At 46.7% G+C, this 22,739-nt stretch overlaps 2 protein-coding genes across 2 annotated transcripts in view; one reads left to right on the forward strand and one right to left on the reverse strand.

The window, feature by feature from the left end:
- Nucleotides 1-6,748: 6,748 nt before the first annotated feature.
- Nucleotides 6,749-22,739, reverse strand: part of LOC112619310 (Fanconi anemia group D2 protein-like) — a 45,803-nt gene continuing 29,812 nt past the window's right edge. Inside the window, 12 exon segments of the mRNA XM_025377344.1 lie at nucleotides 6,749-7,254; nucleotides 7,717-7,959; nucleotides 10,915-11,163; nucleotides 11,274-11,405; nucleotides 11,577-11,650; nucleotides 12,437-12,502; nucleotides 12,799-12,945; nucleotides 13,251-13,324; nucleotides 13,769-13,888; nucleotides 15,253-15,313; nucleotides 15,929-16,038; nucleotides 22,525-22,635. Of these exon segments, the coding sequence (XP_025233129.1) occupies nucleotides 6,749-7,254; nucleotides 7,717-7,959; nucleotides 10,915-11,163; nucleotides 11,274-11,405; nucleotides 11,577-11,650; nucleotides 12,437-12,502; nucleotides 12,799-12,945; nucleotides 13,251-13,324; nucleotides 13,769-13,888; nucleotides 15,253-15,313; nucleotides 15,929-16,038; nucleotides 22,525-22,635 (1,893 nt within the window).
- On the forward strand, nucleotides 17,752-18,066 carry LOC112618713 (cytochrome c-like). Its single transcript, XM_025376115.1, has one exon. The coding sequence runs from the start codon at nucleotides 17,752-17,754 to the stop codon at nucleotides 18,064-18,066; it is 315 nt and encodes a 104-aa protein (XP_025231900.1).

A 22,739-nucleotide genomic window follows, 5' to 3' on the forward strand; every position in this document is an offset into this window, starting at 1 on the left:
GTAAACATAATTATTCATCTAACCCTATCTGATTCCTTCAGGAGCAAATATCATCTTGTTTTTGTGTGTACTTTCAGAAACACAGAAGGATGTAAATATAACTAAGAAAGAGACACCCAACACAGGCCAGGCGTGGTGGCTCATGCCTGTGATCCCAGAACTTTGGGAGGTCAAGGCGGGCGGATCACCTGAAGTCAGGAGTTTGAGACCAGCCTGACCAACATGCAGAAACCCTGTCTCTACTAAAAATACAAAATGAGCCGGGCCTGGTGGCGCATGCCTGCAATCTCAGCTACTCGGAAGGCTGAGGCAAGAGAATCGCTTGAACCCAGGAGATGGAGATTGCGGTGAGCAGAAATTGTACCATTGCACTTTAGCCTGGGCAACAAGAGCAAAACTCCATCTCAAGAAAAAAAAAAAAAGACATCCATCACAAACACATATGCTTATTGTAGTCACACTGTTCTTTACTTTCCTCTTTTAATATACTCTGGAGATCAATTCACATGAGCTCCTATAGAACTATGCATTCTTCCGTCAATGGCTCCATGGTACAGATGTGCTAGAGCTGAGGTAGCCACTCCTCTGATGGATTTAGATTTATTGACAGTATTTTGCTAATGCAAACCATGAATCGAAAGTTATAGTGCTCTTAGCAAATAAAACAATACAGAGATTGCATGGAACTTCTCTACAGTTGTCATTGTAGGTTGGAACTGTTTGTTCTTTGCCTTTTTCCCACTTCACATCTTGTTTCTCTTTGTTGCTTTTCCCCTCCTTTTCTGCCCGCGCCCCCCTACACACCTGTTCCTCTTGGTGAATTTCATTAGTTCTTCACCACCCATCAATCAGACCCCTGCTGGGAGCTTTCCCAGACTGCGCCTCCGTTCCTGGCTCTTCTCTCTCCGCACCTCCCCAGCAGCATTTTGCAAGACAGTTGTGCTGCTGTAGCCTAACTCTGACACTTAGCCTAACTCTGACAATTCGGTGACCTTTTTGCAGGGGGGCCTGAGTCTTGTTGATCTGTGTTTCCACCACACAGGTGCCAGGGCCTGTCAGAGAATTAGCATTCAAAAAATGTTGGCTGAGCGATGATGTCTTAGATTGATTTCTCCTGTAGAGCTCACCACAGGACAATTTATGTTTCCCATTTTGAGATTCATTTTATCTTTGCATTGGCAAATAATGCTATAGTGAACCCCTTTCTACCGCTGGCCTTTTTCTCCTTGGTTTTTGAAGCAATTTTACTGGGCCAAAGGGTGTTGAATTATTTTTTCTTCCCACTTTGCCTTGCAAAAATTGTGCATACTGGTGGTTTTTTTTTTTTTTTTTTAAGTTGGGAGGCTGGTAAGAATCAGAATGATAATCAGAAAACCTTTGTGTCCGGAATTGGTTCCTTCTGGTGGGATCTTGGTCTCGCTGACTTCAAGAATGAAGTCTCGGACCCTCAAGAGTTACAGTTCTTAAAGATGGTGTGTCTGGAGTTTGTTCCTTCAGATGTTCAGATGTGTCCGGAGTTTCTTCCTTCCCGTGGGTTCGTGGTCTGGCTGACTAAAGGAGTGAAGCCGCAGACCTTCGCAGTGAGTGTTACAGTTCTTAAATGTGGCGCGACCGGAGTTGTTCGTTCCTCCCTCCCGATGGGTTCGTGGTCTCGCTGACTTCAAGAGTGAAGCCGCAGACCTTTAGAGTGAATGTTACAGCAGACCCAAAAAGTGAGCAGCAGCAAGATTTATTGTGAAGAGTAAAAGAACAAAGCTTCCACAATGTAGAAGGGGACCGAACCGCTTACCTCTGCTGACTCAGGTAGCCAGCTGTTATTCCCTTATTTGGCCCCGCCCACATCCTGCTGATTGGTCCATTTTACAGAGTGCTGATTGGTCCATTTTAGAGAGGGCTGATTGGTCCACTTTACAGAGTGCTGATTGGTCCACTTTAGAGAGTGCTGATTGGTGTGTTTACAAATCTTTAGCTGGACACAGAGGGCTGATTGATGCATTTTTTACAGAGTGCTGATTAGTGCGTCTACAAACCTTTAGCTAGACACAGATGCTGATTGGTGTGTTTTTACAATCATCTAGCTAAACAGAAAAGTTCTGGAAGTCCCCACTCCACCCAGGAAGTTCAGCTGGCTTCAGCTCTCACCTTGACCTTCCTTCATGGTTTGTAATCGCCTGATGGGGTCTTCCTGCCCACTGCACAGACAAAACCAACTCATTGAGACTGTGGCATTGCAATAAAGAGTTTAACTGATGTGAGGCTGGCCATGCCACCTGGGAGATGGAGCTGCTACTCAAATCACTCTCCCTGAAAATGTGGAGGCTGGGGTTTCACCAGGGTAGTTTGGTGGATGGGAGCTAGAGGAATGGGTGCTGCTGACTGGCTGGGGATGCAGTCATAGGGCTGTGGGAAAGGCTCCTTGTGCACTGAATCTGTTTCCAGGTAGGGCCACAGGACTGGTTGAGCCAACAGTCGAGGGTCCAGGCGGGACCATCCAGTTGTCAGAAATGCAAAAACCTGAAAGGATTTTTGGTTGAAATGAAAGGGTTGCATTTCAAAAGGCCAATATTAGGTTCTATAATAGTGAATTGGGAAACTTGCAAATCTTGTGACCTCCGGAATAATGACTGGTAGCCATTTAACTCAATTCTGAGCAGAATTCAGGTGGCCTTTCGTCAGTTGGCTTCGGGGGTGGTGGGAACCAAGTGGGCAAGAGAGCTGAGGCTCGGCCACACACACAGAAAGCACCGACCCTGTGTGGGATGACAGATGCTAGGACAAACGTGGGGACCTGATGTGACAGGCGTGGGAACAGCAGTGCCATGGTGATGTCTAATGGATAATTGTCAGCAAGTGCTGTCGGCCCTACTTTCAAGGGATGTTCAGGAGCCAGCCCTTCCCCCCACCCACTCCTGCTGCCACCCCTCTGGTCCTGCCACTGTCATCACTTGCCTGGATCCTTGCAGTGGCCTCTCTGGGCTCCCTCCACCCACCCGCTCCTGGGTCCCCGGCCCATACAGCATCCAGAGGGCTCCAGGTCCCCATTGCACTCCTCCTCTGCTCAGAAGAGGCTTCCCTGCCAGTGTAAAAGGCAGAGTACTTCAGGGCCCTGTGCGAACTCCTGCTCCCTTGACCTCTGAGTCCTTGCCTCCTCTTACCCTCTGCCGGCTCCCGTTCAGCCACACCAGCCTCCTGGCCATTCCCCCAACGATTCAGGCACCCTCGGACCTCCAGGCCTTTGCACTGGCTGAGCCCTCAGGCCAGGCCAGCTCTTCCCCGATGCGCACACGGCTCACTCACCCACTTCTTTTAAGCCTTTGCTTCCACTCTATCTAACACACCAACACCATCCACCCACCCCAGCTCGATCTTTCTCCTAAGCACATTTCCAGTTGAACATACAACATATAATCACTATTTACCACCATTATTGTCTGACTTTCCTCACTGAAATCGGAACCCTGAAGACAGGAATTTTCTTGTTTTATGCACTGTGGTAACTGCTCAGCAACTCGAACAGTGCCGGGCACATGGAGTAGAAGCTCAGTAAGTATTTATTGAATAAATGAATGAATAGTGTTTGCTGAAAGAACCTTCACATTCGGGAATATTTTAAGTGTTGCTGCAATTCCCGACCAGCAAGATGCAGAGGAAAACCTTGAGAAGAGGACCCAGAGAAGGAAACCACAGTGTTTACAACCAGCATCCGAAAGAGCGAAAATGCCAGCTCAGACCTGAAGCCTGGTCACGGAGGACAAAGGTCCTGACAAGGACTGTACCATGCAGAGGTCACTGCCTGCTACCTGGGGTATGAGACTCTCCTTGATTCAACAATATTCAATGAGACAGTCAATCTGATTCCTAACAGGAGAGGCCAAGGCAAGGTGGTCTAGTCAGCCAGTAGGATTGAGTAACAACCACAGAGCCATGCCAGAATTAGAGGCCACGCAGGAGGTTCCACAAATGCACTTCCTTGGTGCTGAGACCACAAAGCCAAAGAAATGAGGCTTCTTGGTTTGATCGCAGACTCAGCAAAAATGAACCTAATCCTGCTTCCCATGGCTAGATCGTGTCCTGGGGAGGCACCAGCATTCAGCTTGGCCTGCTTCAGTATATAGTTTTTATCCCTGTGTGTGTCCTGTTGGGACTCTGTACATTTAGACATCTGTGCAGGGGGACTCGTGAGGAGACCAGTCTCCCTGGCAGGCCTAGATGTAGCGTAGCCTGAGGCAGGAGGGAACCACAGGTGGGGCTGGATGTTCTTTCAGCCTCCCTGGCAGAGATCAAGGTCAGCTTGGCCAAACTTCTGCCGTGGCTGGCTCTTATGTTGGGGAGGGAGGCAGTCCCCAGAGCAGGAATGCCTTCCCTGGGGCTCCTTTCCTTGCAGGGGANCCCACCCCCGACTATCTGAGCCTGCTCTCTGGGCTGTCTTTAGGGAACCCGCCCTGCTCAGGCCTGCTCCCCACCCTCCATGGCTGTCAGTCCCCCAGGAGAAGAATGTCTGCCATATGGAGGCTGCTGGTAGCAAAGGATGATGAACAAGCCAAGGTTGCCCAGCCTGCATGCTGGCCCAGGTGGATACTTGAAGGGAGTTTCTCTGTTTGTGAGCTTTTGCCTTGGTGCCCTTCCCTATAGTCCCTTGACCCAGCCCAGCTCAATGGGCTGCAAGCCCTGGCTTCTGAAGAGCAGATGTCAAGCTCTAGCACAGGTCACAGCCAGAAACAATTCTGGCCTTGTCCAGTGATAGTAAAAGTCAGGCCTGGGAAGGTGCCCTCTCACAGGACGGCACTTCCAGAGGGGGCACAGCAGCAAGGTGGAGGGACAGACTCTGACGGGCCCTTGGGGAGCTCAAGCAGAACCCACAGGGGCCCTCTTTCTGGGGTACAAACTGGCATTGGGTGGCGGGAGATCCAGTATTAACACCTGAGGGACCTTCACCCCCAATGTGGATTTAAAGGACAGCAGCTCACTGGGGAGACAAGAGGCTCCACAACACTCCCACCCTATCCTGAGACTGCTTCTTGCTACCTGGTCCTGCTCTTTAATGGGGAAGGAGAATCTTACCTGAATCAACAGTGGGCAGAGTCACCGTATGCTCAAGGCTGGGCACACCTAGATGCCAGCCATGCACAAGGGTGGTGCCTTCTAGACCTTCCTCAGGCTCCTTAGGAACCCATGAGGAAGCTCCCTGATGGGTGTTGCCCATAGATTCACTGCCTTACATGGAAACACTGGGTTCCTGGGAAACTGGAACCTGCCTTATGAAAGCCCCCATTCCCATCACCCCCCTCCATCCCTCCAGGCTGCTGCTGTGTCTTGCCATCAACCCTCCCCAGACCCCCAGGACGCCTGCCTCACCCAGAAGCACCCCTTCAACCTGGGCCTGGATGAAGGCTCACTCCTCCATCAGGCCTCTGAGGGGGATGGCTCTGTGCTGCTTTTAGCAAAAGGGGAAACCATTGCAGCAGAAAGGCCAATGCCGCACTAGACAGTCAGGAGCCCAGCAGCACAAGTGGCCCCCTAAAGCGCTTTGGGAACCACACCCCGCCACTGACCCCAGCACAGCCTGGTTCCCAGGGCTTTGGGATCCTCCTGGGAACCTCTCAGAAGGATTAACACAGGCAGTTGGGACCTCAAGGGGCCACTGGTCCTTCTGAAAATGCTCACCAGGTAGTGTGATTGTGGGGAGACCATGCACAACGTGTGGGACTCTGCCCTGCACCCGCTCAGAGCCTCAGCCCTTCAGAGCCACTGGTAATGATTCGCTGCAGGTGGGGTCACCCTGATTCTTCTCTGAGGTCTCTTTTCCTTTCAGGCTTTCTGCATAATAGCGAGAACCACATGACAGCATGCCGCCTAAACTAGGCTGTGCACAGCCCCCGTTCTGTGCAAGGAGGGCGCAAAGCAGCAGAAGTGTCTGTGACCCACCTGCCACCTTTCCAATGCTACTACAAGATTTGGAAGAGATGGTCGTTTATCAGGAACCATCTTTTTTAAAAAAGATAAAATAGAGCAGGGCAGGGGAGAAGTGCTGCAGGCTCCAATGTTGCTGGGCACACAGCAGTGTGGGCATCTCGCCCGGCTCTTCCCTGCAGCTGTTGGTGTCCACTGTCAGGTTTCAATGTTCTTGGACCTCAGAGCCTTTGTCCTCTCCAATCTAAATGCAGGGAGACATTTGACACGGACTATCTCAGGTGTTTTGCAAAATGCAAGACACTCTCATTGACTCTGGTCACTCTGCTGTGCCCTAGATGTCAAAACCTCTTCCTCCTTCCTGAGACTTTGGTCCTTTGACCAATAACCCCCCCACCATTCCCTCCCTCTGCCACTCTCTGGCCCCTGGTCACCATCCATCTACTTGCTACTTCTATGGGGTCAACGTTTTTAGATCAACACTTCTGGGATATCATGTGGAATTGGTCTCTGAGGTGGTGGAGATGCTAAGTAGCGGGATTTCCTCCTTCCACAGTGCACACATCTATCTAATCTTCACATCGTACCCCATGAATGAATACAAGCATGATTTGCCAATTAAAATAATGCTACTAGACAGAATAAATATAGTAAAATGCAAGAAGTGTGGCTTGACCGCCCTACCTACTTGATTTTTGTCTTCAGCCGTGTACCTATGTTGGGGTGATCTTATTCCTCCTTTTCTTTGCTGGACACAGGAAAAAACATTTTAATAAAGTGAAAAGGCATATCCTGGCAGCTCTGCAGCAGCACCAGCTTCTTGCTGGCTTGGCTGATGTCACAACCTTGGCTGCCCAGCTTGGAGGATGCTGGCTTTCTGCGATGGTTGTTGAGGCAGAAACGTTTCTGCGTCTCCACCACTGCTGCTGGTGCTCTGGGTGGAGGGGGAGGCCACAGGGTCATGCTGGGGGGCTTGGTGAGCCAGGAAGGTTTGTGGGTCTCCCCCACTGCTGCTGGAGCTCTGGACAGAGAAGGAGGCCACAGGGTCATACTGGAAGGATTGGAGAACCAGGGAGGTTTTTGGTTCTGCACCACTGCTGCTGGTGCTCTGGGTGGAGGGAAAGGCCACAGGGTCATGCTGGGAAGCTTGTTGGGCCAGGGACATTTCTGGGTCACCACCACTGCTGCCGGTGCTCTGGGTGGAAGGGGAGGCCATGGGGTCATGCTGGGGGGCTTGATTGAAGCTCTCTGGCTTCCTCTGCAGGCCGGCAGGTGCACTGGCCAGAAAGGGGCCCTTCTGCTGAATGCTGTGAGTCCGCTTCAGTGGGAGAAAAAAGGTGGAAACTTCAACGGATAGGGAAAAACAGTTGGGAACCCCAAAAGGAAGGGACTGTGGTCTGATAGTAAACTGCCTCTTTTGTTTTGTTTCTTCCGAAATAATGTAGGATGCCATGGGAAAACTGAATCATTCTCCTTTGATTGCCACAGATAGGTTCTCAGCCTGGAATCCCATGGCCACCAAGAGCTGGGTTGTTTTGGGGTTGAAGTGGTCCAGGATTTGTTCTTCATATATTGTCAGAGGCAACTCCTGGCTACTGTTCACCCACAGGTCCCTCACCACTTCTTCTAGTGCTGTCTGCTCCCTGGGGTCTATCTACTGTTAATAGTTTATTATTGAGGCTTTTTGAGACCTCAGGAAAAGTATACTGGGGAAAAATATCTTCCATTTTAACGTTTTGCCGTGAAGACCCTAACACTGCATTAGCGGAAGGGCAGAACTTCGCCCACCATGTGATGTAACGTTACTCCGAGGCTCCAAACATCCATGGCGGGGCATTGGTAGCCCTGGCCCAGGAAGAGTTCTGGGGCTATGTAGGTAAGGGTAGGTGCCACAAAGGGCTGTCAGCTGCTGTCCCTCATGGAATGTGGTACCTAAGCCGAAGTTCATGATCTTAATGTTACCGTCCTTAATGTGACCCAGCTGCGTGGGCTCTGAGGAAATCAAGGCAGGCGGTTTGCCTTCCCAGGACCTGCTGCAGGTGGGCACCCCTAAGGGAGGCAAGGGGACAGGACAAGTTCTCAGGAAACCTCTGCCCAAAGTTTGTTCTTTCCACTCTACAAGAAGCTATCAGTACCTACTATGTGCAACAGACAGAGCCCTACAGCCAACTTTAGATATTAACCAGGAAAGCCAGGGGTCCAGTCTCCAGAGGACCCACCTCCCCTGTCCTGCAGGAGGGCTGAAGGCAAATGTTAGGCAATTCAACCTAGCAAACATTTACCCAATGCCAGCTGGCCCAAAGTCCAGTGTCAGACGCAGAAGGGTCCAAAAGAATTTACTGATCCTAGTTCTGTCCTCCTAGTGCTGACCTTGACAAGCCACAGTAGAAAATGCCCTGTACCCCAGGGCAGGAGCCACTGAAGAGCTGAGGGACACTGAAGCGAAGAACAAGTCCCACCTTGGGCAGCCAAGGAGGGCTTCCTGGAGGAGGGGACACGTGAGAGGCAATGCCAGAGGAAGCATGGTTTCTGAAAGCAGAGTTCAGGAGGGGAAGGTGCTCCAGGCAGAAGAGGCAGCATAAGGAAAGGTGAGGAGGGGGGCATCTTTAGAGACCCTGAGCTAGTCCAGTTCTGCTGATGCAAGAGCCATGGGTGGGCCACGAAATAGCTATGACAACACTGACTGGAGGTGGGCACTCTGCAGGTGGCTTCTGACCAAAAAGGCAGATCCCAGCCACGTGGGGAGAGCCCCCAATGTCCAGGAAGATGCAGCAGCAGACAGGCAGTGCGTCCAGTGGGAAAGAGCTCAGGCGACAGAGTCAGACATCCTGGATCCCAGCCCCTGCTCAGCCACCCATGAGCTGTGTGACCATGGGTAAGTTACTGAAGCTCTCTGGGCCTCAGCTTCCTCATTTATATAGTGGGCATCAGACCATTTATAAGCACAGTAAGACGCTGTACTTACCAAGGGAATAGCACATTGCCTGACACCCGGGGGCAGCCATCTACCACAGTTTATTGAGCAATTATCTTTCTTGACACTCATCAATCTAGATAAGGGACATCCTTTCTGGGACTGCCAGACTCTAAAAGCTTCCAAAGGTCAAGTTCATCTTCACAGTGGAGACTCTGACCAGAAAAGAAGTTGCAGGCTCAGAAAAAGAGGCAAAAGGGATGACGAAAATACTCATCAAAGTATTTCGGGGCGAGGAGGACCAAGTAGAAAGCATGACACCCTCATAGTGGGCAAGGAAGGGAGTTAACCATTTCCTTGCTGCAAAGGTGGGGCCTTGAGATGGGCTGCTAGTAAATGACCCAGTCTGTGGAGACCAGATGACGTCCTACTCTGGAACTGGCTGCAGGTGCCATCAATCCTTCAGGAGAGCGGGCAGTGTGAGAGGAAACCATCCAGGCTTGCTGGGATGTCCTGGCATGATGGTGGCCAGGGAAGGCCCAGAGCAGGCACCTCCCCAGTCCCGACATCCCCACCACCCACCTGGGGAGAACAGACGCACACTCAGGAAAGAAGTGACTTTAAAGGGGCTTCACTAGAACCACAAGGATGAACCATAGCAAGTGCTGGCCAGGACATAGAGATGGTGGCACCTTCACACACTGCCCCTGGGAATCTGAGAAGGGGCAGCCACTTGGGAAAGCACCTGGCAGCTCCCAAACAGTTAAACACAGAGTTATCCTATGCCCCAGCAATTCCACTCCTACCCAAGAGACCGGAAAACACACATCCACATGTGAGTGCTCACAGCACCATTATTCATAACCACCAAAATATGAAAACAACCCAAGGGTCCATCAAAGGATGACCAGAGAAGCAAAATGCAGTTGATCCCTGCAATGGAAAGTTATTTAGCAACACAAAGGAACAAAGCGTGGACACACGCAACAACACAGATAAACTTTGAAAACGTGCTCAGTGAGAGACACCAGTCACAAAACACTGTACGCATGGACGTATATGGCTGCATGCACCGTGCGATTCTATTCCCATGAAACGTCCAGAACCGGCAAATGCAAAGAGACAGAAAGCAGATTCGTGGTTATCAGGGGCTGGAGAGAGGAGAGAATAGGGAGTGAAGCAATGGGTATGGAGCTTGCTTTTGGGGTGATGAAAATGTTCTGAAACTGGATACTGGTGATGGTTGCACAGCTGTATGAATCTAACAAGAAATGCTGAATCGTATCCTTAAAATGGATGAATTTCATGTGATATAAATGTCGATAAAAATAACCACCTATTTTTTAAAAAGTGACTTAAGGCAGGAAATACAGTGGTCATGAACAGGGATTGCAAACTACAGCCCCTGGGCCAAATGTAGTCACCTATTTCTATAAATAAAGTTTTATTAGAACATAGCCATACCCATTCATTTCCACATCATCTAAGGCTGCTTTAGTGGGACAATGGCAGAGCTGAATAGTTGCCACAGACACCATATGGCCAGGAAAGCCCACAATATTTACATCCAGCCTCCACAGAAGCTTGCCACCCTCTGCCCAGGAGGGAAAACTCTGGGGCCAGGCTTGGCTGCATATTAGCTCCATATCTATTCTGTGTGTGTGCACACTCAGGTGAGTGTGTGGCTGTGTTCATTCTCTGTGCATCGTCCAGTCGCCATACAGGAAATGAGCTAGGGTGTGTGAAGTGCCCCTAAGAATGCCTGACCGCAAGGTGGACTCAAACTTTGCTCATTCTGCTCCCAAGAACAGCTTATACTCCCCACAAACCCTGTAGACAGGATCCCATCACCTCCTGCACCACCCTTTCTTCAGCTTCCTTCTGCTTTGAGAAGAAAGGTGAATCCCACGCTGACAGACAGGACCCTGTACACCCTGCATCTCACCCCACTCCATGCTTCAGTCTCCTCCAGAATAAAAGGACCTTCCCTGCCTGGCACACTGGCTCTGAGGTCTGGACCAGGAAGCAAAACCTGCCCCCAGAGCCCGAGCAGGAGGCACAGCCCCAGCCAGCCTCTCCCAGCCTCCCACTGTGACTGAGAATCTTGGCTTCCCCAAGATGTGCTGCTCCAAGGACCAGCACTGTGACCAGCAGGGTCTGGCTCCAGGGTCCGCCACAGCTCTGAGCACACAGGCCCTGCTGGACCCCTGAGTGCCAGGAGTGGCCATGGCTCGATGCTACCGAGGGCTTGGGGCCCACCTCACGGGTGGGTTCTGCCTCTTCAGCACCTCCGCCAGCAGCAACTTCACCTCCCTGACTGAAGTTGCCCTCCAGGGAACCTGCAGGGTTGGATGCCAGAGGAGTGGGAAACACAGAGAGGCCAGGTTCATAGTAGAGGGACGATCCAGCATGGGCTACAGAGGACAAACAGACAGGGGGACGTCCTCACCCTCGGAGTCCAGGGCCTGGATCTTCAGCTCTATGGGGGAGTCCTCCAGGTAGAGCTCGCGGATGGTGGAGACAATTTGGATGTCATGGATGAGGTCCACAATGGCATCACAGCGCAGGACCTGGCCTGTGGCTGGAGGAACCCCAGGGAGAAGTCAGCACTGAAGACAGCACCTGCCCCTGGCTCCACCTCCAAACCTTGCAGGCTTACACTTTGGCAAAGACCACAGCGACCACCAGCTTCACCCTCAGACGCCAAGCAGCTGCCTCGCACATGGCCCCACTGACAGTTAACAGGGACTACCAGAAAGGAAGGGCTGTGGGGACCTTGTTACCACCTGGTCTGGCTTTTTAAATGCAGGGCACCAGCATTTAAAGCTGTGGGCAAAGAAAACTCCAGAAAAACTTAGTTTCATTCAAGGTATAACCATTCAGTGAAGTGACAAGGGTTATAGTATGATGAGTTCCCATCCCAAAGACGAGAGCCCTGTCCCTTCACTGAGCTTAGGGATTACGCTGGTGGTTTTGTTTATTTTTGTTTCTTTTGAGATAGGGGCTCAATTTGTTGCCCAGGCTGGAGTGCAGTGGCTCCCGGGGTCAAATGATTCTCCTGCCTTGGCCTCCCTAGTATTTGGGACCACAGGCATGCATACACCACCATGTCTGGCTAATTTTTAAAAACTTTTTATAGAGTCAAGGTCTTGCTTTGTTGCCTAGGCTGGTCTTATACTCCTGGGCTCAAGTAATCCTCCTACCTTGGCCTCCCAAAGTGCTAGGATTACAGGTGTGAGCCATTGCGCCCAGCCTATGATGGTATATTTATATGATTATCAAGCATATTGTAGAAGGGGCTCATGGACACTCATACAGATGTTTTTTACTTACTACATAAAAAAGGTACGTAAATGGCATTACCTGGGGAATTCTGAAATGTAAGCATAGCAGCAGGATACAACATTTTTCTGACTCTTCTCCAGGTACTTGTACATTATTAACATTGTTTTGTTGGAAAGCAATACAGTCCCATGTATCAAAAACCTTACAAATAGGCTGAGCAAGGTGGCTTATGCCTGTAAGGGCACTCAGCCCTTACTGATGTCCTCTGTGAAGATGATGCTGGTGAGGCCGGCAGGCTGGGTCAGGCGGGCCTGCACCACCGCCTACTGGGAGCACTGCTGCTTGTCCAGGCCAAGCAGCTTGATAGTGGCCACCTCCAGCGGGGCGGACAACCTGCAGTAGAAGAAGAGAACATTTAGTCTCTGGAGCTGCACTGCAAGGCACAGCGGGGTCCAGACATCAGGCTGAGAAAGTAATCTCAGAATATCTGTTGGCTCACACAAGGCAATATAAATCTCAAGCCAAGGGTCCAAGAAAAACCAAGGAATCTGCCGCATCCTCCCTAAGCTCTCCAAATACCGTTTGTCCCGAGAGAAACTTTTTTGACTCAAGTTCCCCACCAAGAACTGTGGAATTCCCCATGAACACTCAAAACACTAACAGGTTTAGAAAAGAAAAACTATACTGACTTTTGGCCTGATTTCTGTGGAGTCACCGGACCCCCATCTTTTGCAAAGTCCTGAGAAAACAGCAGCGGCAGGAGGTTGATGGCGATCCCATCCTGAGTGTTGTATTCTTCCAGTCCGTACAGCGCTTTTACAGGAAATGGAAAGTCACTGCGGAGAAAAACCAGAATCTGATGCTGGAGCTCAGGAATACGCAAGGCTACAGGGAAAACCACTAGAGCAAACCAATTTCAAATACAACATCATGGGGAGAAATTAGAAACAGAAGAACAAACAGTGAAACTTTTAGGAATTTTGGAGCTAAGGGTGCAGGGGTGCTGGGGTTGGCAGGAAAGAAGCTGTGGGACTGGGCAGCTGTGGCTGAGGTCAAGGGTATTCTGAAGTTTGTATCAGCTACTGACAGAATTGATGTAACTTCACCAGTACAACCAAGCCAGCAGGTAAACAATACCTACCCTTCCGGAACAACACAGGAGTCCACTACTTAGGCATCCTGGAAATCATTGCAGATGGTATGCCCAACACGTTCCTTCAGGAAGCAAACAAACAAAAAGGGCAGTGCAGGGTGTACTTGCTGTAGAGCCCTAGATAAATTACTCTTAACCTTTCTAAGTCTCAGTTCTCTCATTTCTAAAAAGGAAGTAACAATAAATATCTCATTATTGTGAAGCAGAAAAGAGACAGTGCATAAAAAGCACTTAGCACAAGGCCTAGCATAGAATAGGGCTCTCAGACAGATAGTAGCCATCATCATTAACAAAGTCAATCTTTTCTTTACTATTGTTATTGTTATTAAGTGAAGGAAGCCTCAGAGAAGAGCCCTGAGGCAGGGTAGGGCAGAAAAGCCTTTCGCAGTTAGAATTTAGGAGAGGTCACAGGATGATCTATTTTCACACTGCAACAGAAAGACCTGAAGAGTGTAGTAAAGCAGCTCTCATGCTTTATTGCTTTAAGAAAAGACAATTGGCTTTACCAGGGCTTTTGGATCCAGCTTTTCTTGTTGGATCAGGTTGGCAAATTCATCACAGTAAAGTGCAGAGGCCTGAGGAGACTGCTCACTGCAGGAATGAACCAACTGCAACAAGGAGGTCAGCTAGAGCAAAGAGGAAGAACAGTTTAAACCTTGGGCTGCCAATCCTTCCCAAACTCCATTCGCCCCATTCAAGACTGTTTTTTTCACTTTCTGATTTTACTGGCAAAGCTCCACTTCTCACTTGAAGTTTTCCTGAATGTTCTGACCCATCTGTCTCTTTCCGATATTATCCCTTTTCCAATCTGTCAGACACTGCAGCCAGATTAATTTTTCTAAAGCAAAGCTTTGATTTTTGCCATTTCCATGCTAAGAAACCCTTAAGGAATACCTCTGCCTAAAGAATGAAATAAAAATGTATTGTTTTGCATGCAAGGCTGTCTGTTTTCTCTCTCAACTCGCTTTTTCTTTTTTCCTTTTGAGATAGAGTCTCGCTCTGTCGTCCAGGCTGGAGTATAGTGGTGTGATCTTGGCTCAAAGCAACCTCCACTTCCCGGATTCAAGAAATTCTCTTGTCTCAGCCTCCTGAGTAGCTGGGATTACAGGCACCTGCCTCCATGCATGGGTAATTTTTTTTTTACTTTCATTAGAGATGGGATTTCACCATGTTGGCCAGGCTGGTCTCAAACTGCTTACCTCAAGTGATCCCCCTGCCTCAGCCTCCCAAAGTACTGGGATTACGGGTGTGAGCCACCGTGCCCTGCCTGAACTAGCTTTATGTCCCACTTTCCAGTTATACACTTATTTGTTCCCATGCTTCAACCAAAGTGTTATTCAATAGATATGGCACATCTTTCTTGCTAAGACTTTATAATTTAATTGGAGAGATTAAATGGATATAGAAATAAATGCAAGCGACCTGGGAGTGGTGGCTCACCTCTGTAATCCCAGGGCTTTGGGAGGCTGAAGGGGGCGGATCACCTGAGATCAGGAGTTTGAGATCAGCCTGACCAACATGGCAAAACCCCGACATGGTGAAACCCCGTCTCTACTAAAAATACAAAAATTAGCTGGGCGTGATAGTGCATGCCTGTGATCCCAGCTCCTCGGAAAGCTGAGGCAGGAGAATCGCTTGAACCCAGGAGGCACCACTGCACTCCAGCCTGGGAGACAGAGTTGAGACTCCATCTCAAACAAAGTAAGTGCGACCCAAGCCAGTAGTTTCCAAGTATCATAAAATCACAAAGATAGGAGTTCAGGAAAACTCTTTTTTTTTTTTTTTTTTTCCTTTTTTTGAGACAGAGTCTTGCTGTGTCGCCCAGGCTGGAGTGCAGTGGTGTGATCTCGGCTCACTGCAAGCTCCGCCTCCCGGGTTCAAGCAATTCTCTGCCTCAGCCACCCTAGCAGCTGGGATTACAGATGCCTGCCACCACGCCGGGCTAACTTTTATTTTTTTTATTTTTTATTATTTTTAGAGAAGAACTCACGTGTGTGCATTGCTCATCGCTCAGGTTGGCTCTCTCTTGGGTCAAACTAGATGATGCGCTCCTAAAAGCAAATAATTTTAATTTCACTTTTGTAATATTTTATAACAATTGCCAATAAGTTTAAGTATTCTGACTTCCCTAGGGTACAGTAAAGATAAAAGTACATGAAGGGAGAAAAGAGTATTTATTTTGTCCATACAAAATACAGATTAGAGCAAAATATTGTTATCTTATATATATTTTTCTTTTCTCTTTTTTACTTTTTTTTTTTTTTTGAGACAGAGTTTCGCTCTTGTTGCCCAGGCTGGAGTGCAATGGCATCATCTCGGCTCACCACAACCTCCGTCTCCCAGGTTCAAGCGATTCTCCTGCCTCAGCCTCCCGAGTAGCTGAGATTACCGGCGTGCGCCACCACACCCAGCTAATTTTGTATTTTTAGTGGAGACTGGGTTTCTTCATGTTGGTCAGGCTGGTCTTGAACTCCTGACCTCAGGTGATCAGCTCACCTCGGCCTCACAAAGTGTTGGGATTACAGGCGTGAGCCACCGAGTCCGGCCTGCTCATTTCTCTTACAGTTGTAACGTCTACCGTTAAAATGATGTCTATGCGATGTAACACTGTTAGCTGGCAAGATTAACTCATCTTAAACCACGGAAGTCAGAATCTCCATGTGTACCTGTCTGCTGCCATGATGCCATCCATGATGACAGCACCAAAAATCCCAAAGAATTTGTACTTGAATATTGTGCTAGAGAGCTGCTTTCTTATTACCAAGTGCATGTCATCCTGCAGTGAGATAATGAAGAAAGACGGTAATGCTGGAATTGCACAGCAAAAGAAGGTATGGTATGGATATTGAGCCATGCAGCTAGACTATAAAGGGGTCTATCGTTTACTGTTTTTTGTTTTGTTTTGTTTTGTTTTGTTTTTTTGAGACGGAGTTTTGCTCTTGTTGTCCAGGCTAGAGTGCAATGGCGCAATCTCGGCTCACTGCAACCTCCACCTCCTGAGTTCAAGTGGTTCTCCTCCCTCAACCTCCTGGGTAGCTGGGATGACAGGTGCCTGGCACCACACCTGGCTAATTTTGTATTTTTAGTAGAGACGGGGTTTTACCATGTTGGCCAGCCTGGTCTTGAACTCCTGACCTCAGGTGAACCACCCACCTCAGCCTTCCAAAGTGCTGGGATTATAGGGGTGAGCCACCACACCCAGCCCTGTGTGTCTTTAGCAAGTCATTTCATCTCTCCAAGTTTTAATTTTTACATCTGTGAAATGGGGAAAGTTGTTTTAAGGATTAGAGGTAAATTATGAAAAAACTTCTAGAACAGTGTCTGGCATATGATAGACATTCAATAATAATAGCTTTTATTGTTATTATTTCTATAAGGATATGAAAATTATCATAATGTTGATGACTGCTCAGCTAAAATAATGAATTATAATAAAATACTTAGGTACAGATTTAAACATGGAGGCAAGGCTAGCCGCAGTGGCTCATGCCTGTCATCCTAACACTTTGGGAGGCTGAGTCAGGTAGATTGCTTGAACCCAGGAGTTCAAGACCAGCCTGAGTAACATGGCAAAACCTCATCTCTATAGAAAACACAAAAATTAGCCAGCCATGGTGGTGCATGCCTGTGGTCCCAGCTACTCGGAAGCTGGGGTGGGAGCATCACCTGAGCCTGGGAAGTCAAGAATACAGAGCCAAGATCACATCACTGTACTCTAGCCTGGGTGACAGAGCCAGACACTGTCTCAAAATAAAATAAAATAAATAAACATTGCTGAAAAACTAAAGACATAAGTAAACAGAAAGAGCTATTGTCTTTGTGGACTGGAAGACACTCAATATTGTTAAGATGACAATACCATTCAAAGTGATTCAGTGCAATCCTTATCAAAGTCCCACAACATGTTTTGCAGAAATAGAAAGATCCACACCAAAATTCACATGGAATTTCACGGGACCCCAAACTGCCAAAACCTTGAAAAAGAACAAAGTTGGAGGGCTCACACTTCCTGATTTCAATATTAATACAAAGCTACAGTAGTCAAAACAGTGTGGTGATGGCAGGACAGACATATAGACCAATGAAACAGAACACAGAGTTCAAAGATAAGCCTTCATATATGTGACAAATTGATTTTTGACAAGGGTTCCAAAATCATTTCAATGGTGAATGGACCATCTTTTCAACAAATGGCACTGGAAAAACTGGATATCCATCTGCAAAAGAATGAAGTTAAATCCTTAAAATATTAAAATATGCTATATACAAAAATTAACACAAAGTGGATCAAAGACCTGAATTTAAGAGCTAAAACTTTCTCTTAGAAGAAAATAAAAGAAAACCTTCATGACTTTGGATTCTGCAATGGTATCTTAAGCATGACAACCAAAAGGACAAGCAACACAGGAAAAAAAATTGATAGAGTGTGGGTTGTACAGCTTTGGAGTGGCAACCTTCGTGGCGCCAGTGACGATAAAGAGAATTAAATATGGGTGATGTTGAGAAAGGTAAGAAGATTTTTGTTAAGAAGTGTGCCCAGTGCCACACGGTAGAAAAGGGAGGCAAGCACAAGACTGGGCCTAATCTCCATGGTCTCTTCGCGCGGAAGACAGGTCAGGCCATTGGATTCTCTTACACAGACGCCAAGAAGAACAAAGGCATCACCTGGGGACAGGATAAACTGATGGAGTATTTGGAGAATCCCAAGAAGTACATCCCTGGAAGAAAAACGATCTTTGCCGGCATTAAGAAGGCAGAAAGGGCAGACTTGATAGCTTATCTCAAAAAAGTTACTAATGAGTAATAGTTGGCCACTGCCTTATTTATTACAAAACAAATGTCTCATGACTTTTTTATGTGTTCCATACTTTAATAGATCTCATACACAGGAATTCAGATCATGAATGACTGACAGAATATTTTGTTGGGCAGTCGTGGTTTAAAACTAAGGCTGGCTTGTGGTTAAATGAATATGTTGTTTTTGAATTTTAATAGTAATTCCAATTCAGTAAATGCTATCACTGTTTACCCCTTCTAAAGATAAGATGAGACTTCCTTAGCAATGTTCAAATTTCACAAAGATGGTGAGTCCTATCTTAAAACTTAATGGAGGCCAAGCACAGTAGCTTGCACCTGTAATCCCAGCATTTTGGGAAGCCGAGGTGGGCAGATCACTTGAGGTCAAGAGTTCGGGACCAGCCTGGCCAACATCAGGTGAAACTCTGTCTCTACTAAAAATACAAAAATTAGCTAGGCATGGTGGTGGGCACCTGTAATCCCTGCTACTAGGGATGCTGAGACAGGAGAATTGCTTAAACCCAGAAGGCAGAGTTTGCAGTGAGCCGAGATCACGCCACTGCACTCTAGCCTGGGTGACAGCAAGACCCCGTCTCAAAACAAACAAACAAACAAACAAACAAAACAAAACAAAAAACTTAATGGAGATTGATTTTATATTTAGATTTATATAACTGGTTATATGAATATATTCAAATACTGAGGAAATTCCTTCACTGTCTTAGAACCAAGCAAGATTCACCTGTGTTTTGTGTTCATTTGCCTCTTAAAGGCAAGGGTTGGAGATAAATAAGGTAGCAATGTCTCGTTTATATTTTTGGCCTTAACTATGCCAATCTAATTAGAATTCTCTGTATTTAAAATGGTGCCTTTAACTTATTGAAAGGCATTTTAGTGTGGTTTATGTGTAATATCAAAGATTATTTAACACTTCTCACATTTTATACATGATCTATAAGGTCACATGCTTTTAAAATAGTAGCAAGTTAAACTTCACTCTTGAATTCTTTACAATCGAACTCAAACTAAGTTATAATTTAGGATTGTCTTTAAAGAGCCATTCAGAAACATAAAACTGTAAAACTGCTGTGTATTTGTGATTGGGAATGGTGCTTTTGCCATCTTAAAAGGATTCAAGTAGAGGAGATATACACAAATTTTAACATTATGTGTGATCATAAGACTTAAGATAATTAAAAAGAAAACCACAGATGAAAAAAAAATAGATAAGGCCAGGTGCAGTGGCTCACATCTGTAATCACAGCACTTTGGGAGGCCGAGGCAGGCAAATCACAAGGTCAAGAGATCGAGACCATCTTGGCCAACATAGTGAAACCCCATTTCTACTAAAAATACAAAAATTAATTGGGCGTGGTAGCACGCACCTGTAGTCCCATCTACTCAGGAGGCTGAGGCAGGAGAATCGCTTGAACCCGGGAGGCGGAGGCTGCAGTGAGCTGAGATCGCGCCACTGCACTCCAGCCTGGGCGACAGAGCAAGACTCCATCTCAAAAAAAAAAAGTAGATAAATTTGACTTTATTGAAACTAAATACTTTTGTGCATCAAAGGACACTATGAGGGGAGTGAAAACCCATAGAATGGGAGAAAATATTTGCAAATCATATATCTGATAAGAGATCAATATCCAGAATATACAAATAACTCCTATACCTCAACAACAGCAAAAACCCAGTTTAAAAATGGGCAAAGGGCTGAGCACAGTGGCTCGTGCCTGTAATGCCAGCACTTTCAGAGGCAGAGGGGGGTGGATCTCCTGAGCTCAAGAGTTTGAGACCAGCCTGGGTAACATGACGAAACCTCATGTCTACCAAAATTGCAAAAAATTAGCTGGGCACGGTGGTGCATGCACCTGTGGTCCCAGCTACTCAGGAGGCTGACATGGGAGGATCGCTTGAGCCTGGGAGGTGGAGGTTGCAGTGAGCCAAGATCACACCACTGCACTCCAATGTGTGTGACAGAGTGAGACCCCATCTCTAAAACAAAACAAACAAAAATGGGTAAAGGACTTGAATAGACATTTCTACAAAAATATAGAAATGGCCAAGAAGTATGTGAAAAGATGCTTAACATCATTAGTCATTAGGAAATGCAAATCAAACCACAATGAGATACCACTTTGTACACATCGGGATGATTATAATTAAAAAATAGGGCCAAGCGACATGGCAGGTACCTGTTGTCCCAGGTACTCAGGAGGCTGAGGCGGGAAGACTGCTTGAGCCCAGGAGTTTGAGGCTGCAGTGAACTATGATCACACCACTGCACTGCAGCCTGGGTGACAGAGCAAGACCCTATCTAAAAATATATATATTTTTTATTTATTAATAAATAAATTAGTTAATAAAAATTAAAAGAAATTTTTTAAGAATGGAAAATAAATGTTGGCAAGGATATGGAGAAATTGGAGCCTACATGCATTGTTGGTAGGAATGTAAAATTATGCAGCTGCTGTGGAAAGCAGTTTGGTGGTTCCTCTAAATGGTAAACATATGGTCATCATATGATCCAGCAATTCCACTCTTAGATATATATACCCTAAAGAACTGAAAACAGGGACTCAAATATTTGAACAAATCCATAGACAGAATGTGATTAGTGATTATTAGGAGGTGGGGACAGAAAGATGGCGAATTATTGCCTAATGGGCACAAAGTTTGTTTGGGACGATCAGAAAGTTCTAGAAAAGGATAGTGATAATGGTTGTATAACACTGTGAATATACTTACTGCTACTAAATTGTATCCTTAAAAACAATTTAAATGGTATATTTTATGTTATGTATATTTTATCAAAATTCAAAAATAAAATAAAATAGTGAAGTGGATTTTTATTACTGATTTGAAGCAATCTCCAAAATAAACTGCTAAATGCAAAAGGTAAGATGTAGATCAAGAGGGGAAAGGAAACTACAGGTAAATACAAATTTGAAAACTCTCAGAACATCTCAGAAGGTTATAAAGTGATTGCCCCTGTGGGAGACAAACCAGGTGCCTACAGGACTGAGAAGTCAGAGTTATCTTTCACTGGATACCCTTCGATCTGTTTTGAATTTTATATGACACATGTATATTACCTAGTCCAGAATTTTTTTTAATTAAAAAAATGTGTTGACCGGAGACTCAAGAAAGGTGTGGGTGGGGGGAGATAACAAATATATTGGTTGTTCAAAGTCACAGTCCAGTATGAATTACTGCCTTAAGATAGCACTAAAGATACAAACGAGTTACAAGTTATGATTCCAGTCTAATCTCTTTTTATTTATTTATTTATTTATTTATTTATTTATTTATTTATTTATTTTGAGATAGAGTCTCTGTTGCCCAGGCTGGAGTGCAGTGGCACAATCATGGCTCACTGTAGCCTCAACTCCCAGGGCTCAATGGAGCCTCCCACCTCAGCCTCCTGAGTAGCTAGGATTACAGGTGTGTGCCACCACACCTGGCTAATTTTTGTATGTTTTTGTAGAGACAGGGTTTCACCATGGTGTCCAGGCTAGTCTCAAACTCCTGGACGCATGTGACTCGCCTACCTTGGCCTCCCAAAGTGCTGGGATTACAGCCTGGCTTTTTCAGTGAATGGTGTCCACAAACGAAAGCAAGCCCACGTGAAGTTCACATTAGATGGAGATGTTTCTTAGGAAACAAGGCAATTCTGTGTCCCCACTGCACTCGGAACCTGAACAGTTTCATGGTTATCTGATCACAGACCCATCTCTTCCCTAATAAACAAAGCTTTTCGAGGGCAGAGGATCTCATGTATCAGTGCCTGACACAGGATAGGCACTTAATGTTTGTGGTAAGAATAAAAAAATGCTTGAGCTATGGCTATGTACTCCATTTCCACTACTACACACAGGCAAATCTATCATTTGCTTGTGTGTGTGTTTTTTTTTTCCAGCAAATTTCAAGTAAAGAGGTTTAAAAATACGAAATACTAAAAATACAAAAATTAGCCAGGTGTGGCGGCATGTGCCTGTAGTCCCAGCTACTCGGGAGGCTGAGGCAGGAGAATTGCTTGAACCCAGGAGGTGGAGGTTGCACTGAGCCAAGAGCATGCCACTGCAATCCAGTGCAGGTGACAGAGCTAGACTCCATATCACACACACAAAAAAAAGTCCAGGTGCGGTGGCTCATGCCTGTAATCCCAGCACTTTGGGAGGCCGAGGCAGGCGGATCATGAGGTCAGGAGATCGAGACCATCCTGGCTAACATGGTGAAACCCCTTCTCTACTAAAAATACAAAAAAATTAGCTGGGCATGGTGGTGCATGCCTGTAGTCCCAGCTACTCGGGAGGCTGAGGCAGGACAATCGTGTCAACCCGGGAGATGGAGGTTGCAGTGAGCCAAGATCATGCACTGCACTCTAGCCTGGGCGACAGAGGGAGATTCCAAAAAAAAAAAACAAAAACCAAAAACAAATCTTCCCCAACATATTGCCTCTTACCTGGATGTGACTGCTGGCTTCATTCTGTTTGCTAAATGCCAGTGTGCTGAGAGCATTGAAGAGTTTTCGTATTTGCTGAGGAGATATGTTATCCAGATAATCTAAAATGCCCTGCAGAAAAGATGATGCCAACAATGAGGCTGGCAGCTAACATTTTTCCCTTAAAAATCAAAAAATTAAAATCCCTATAAGAGAAGCACACATATCAGATAGCC

This window comes from Theropithecus gelada, chromosome 2, assembly GCF_003255815.1.
Source record: "Theropithecus gelada isolate Dixy chromosome 2, Tgel_1.0, whole genome shotgun sequence".
NCBI classification, from domain to species: Eukaryota; Metazoa; Chordata; class Mammalia; order Primates; family Cercopithecidae; genus Theropithecus; species Theropithecus gelada.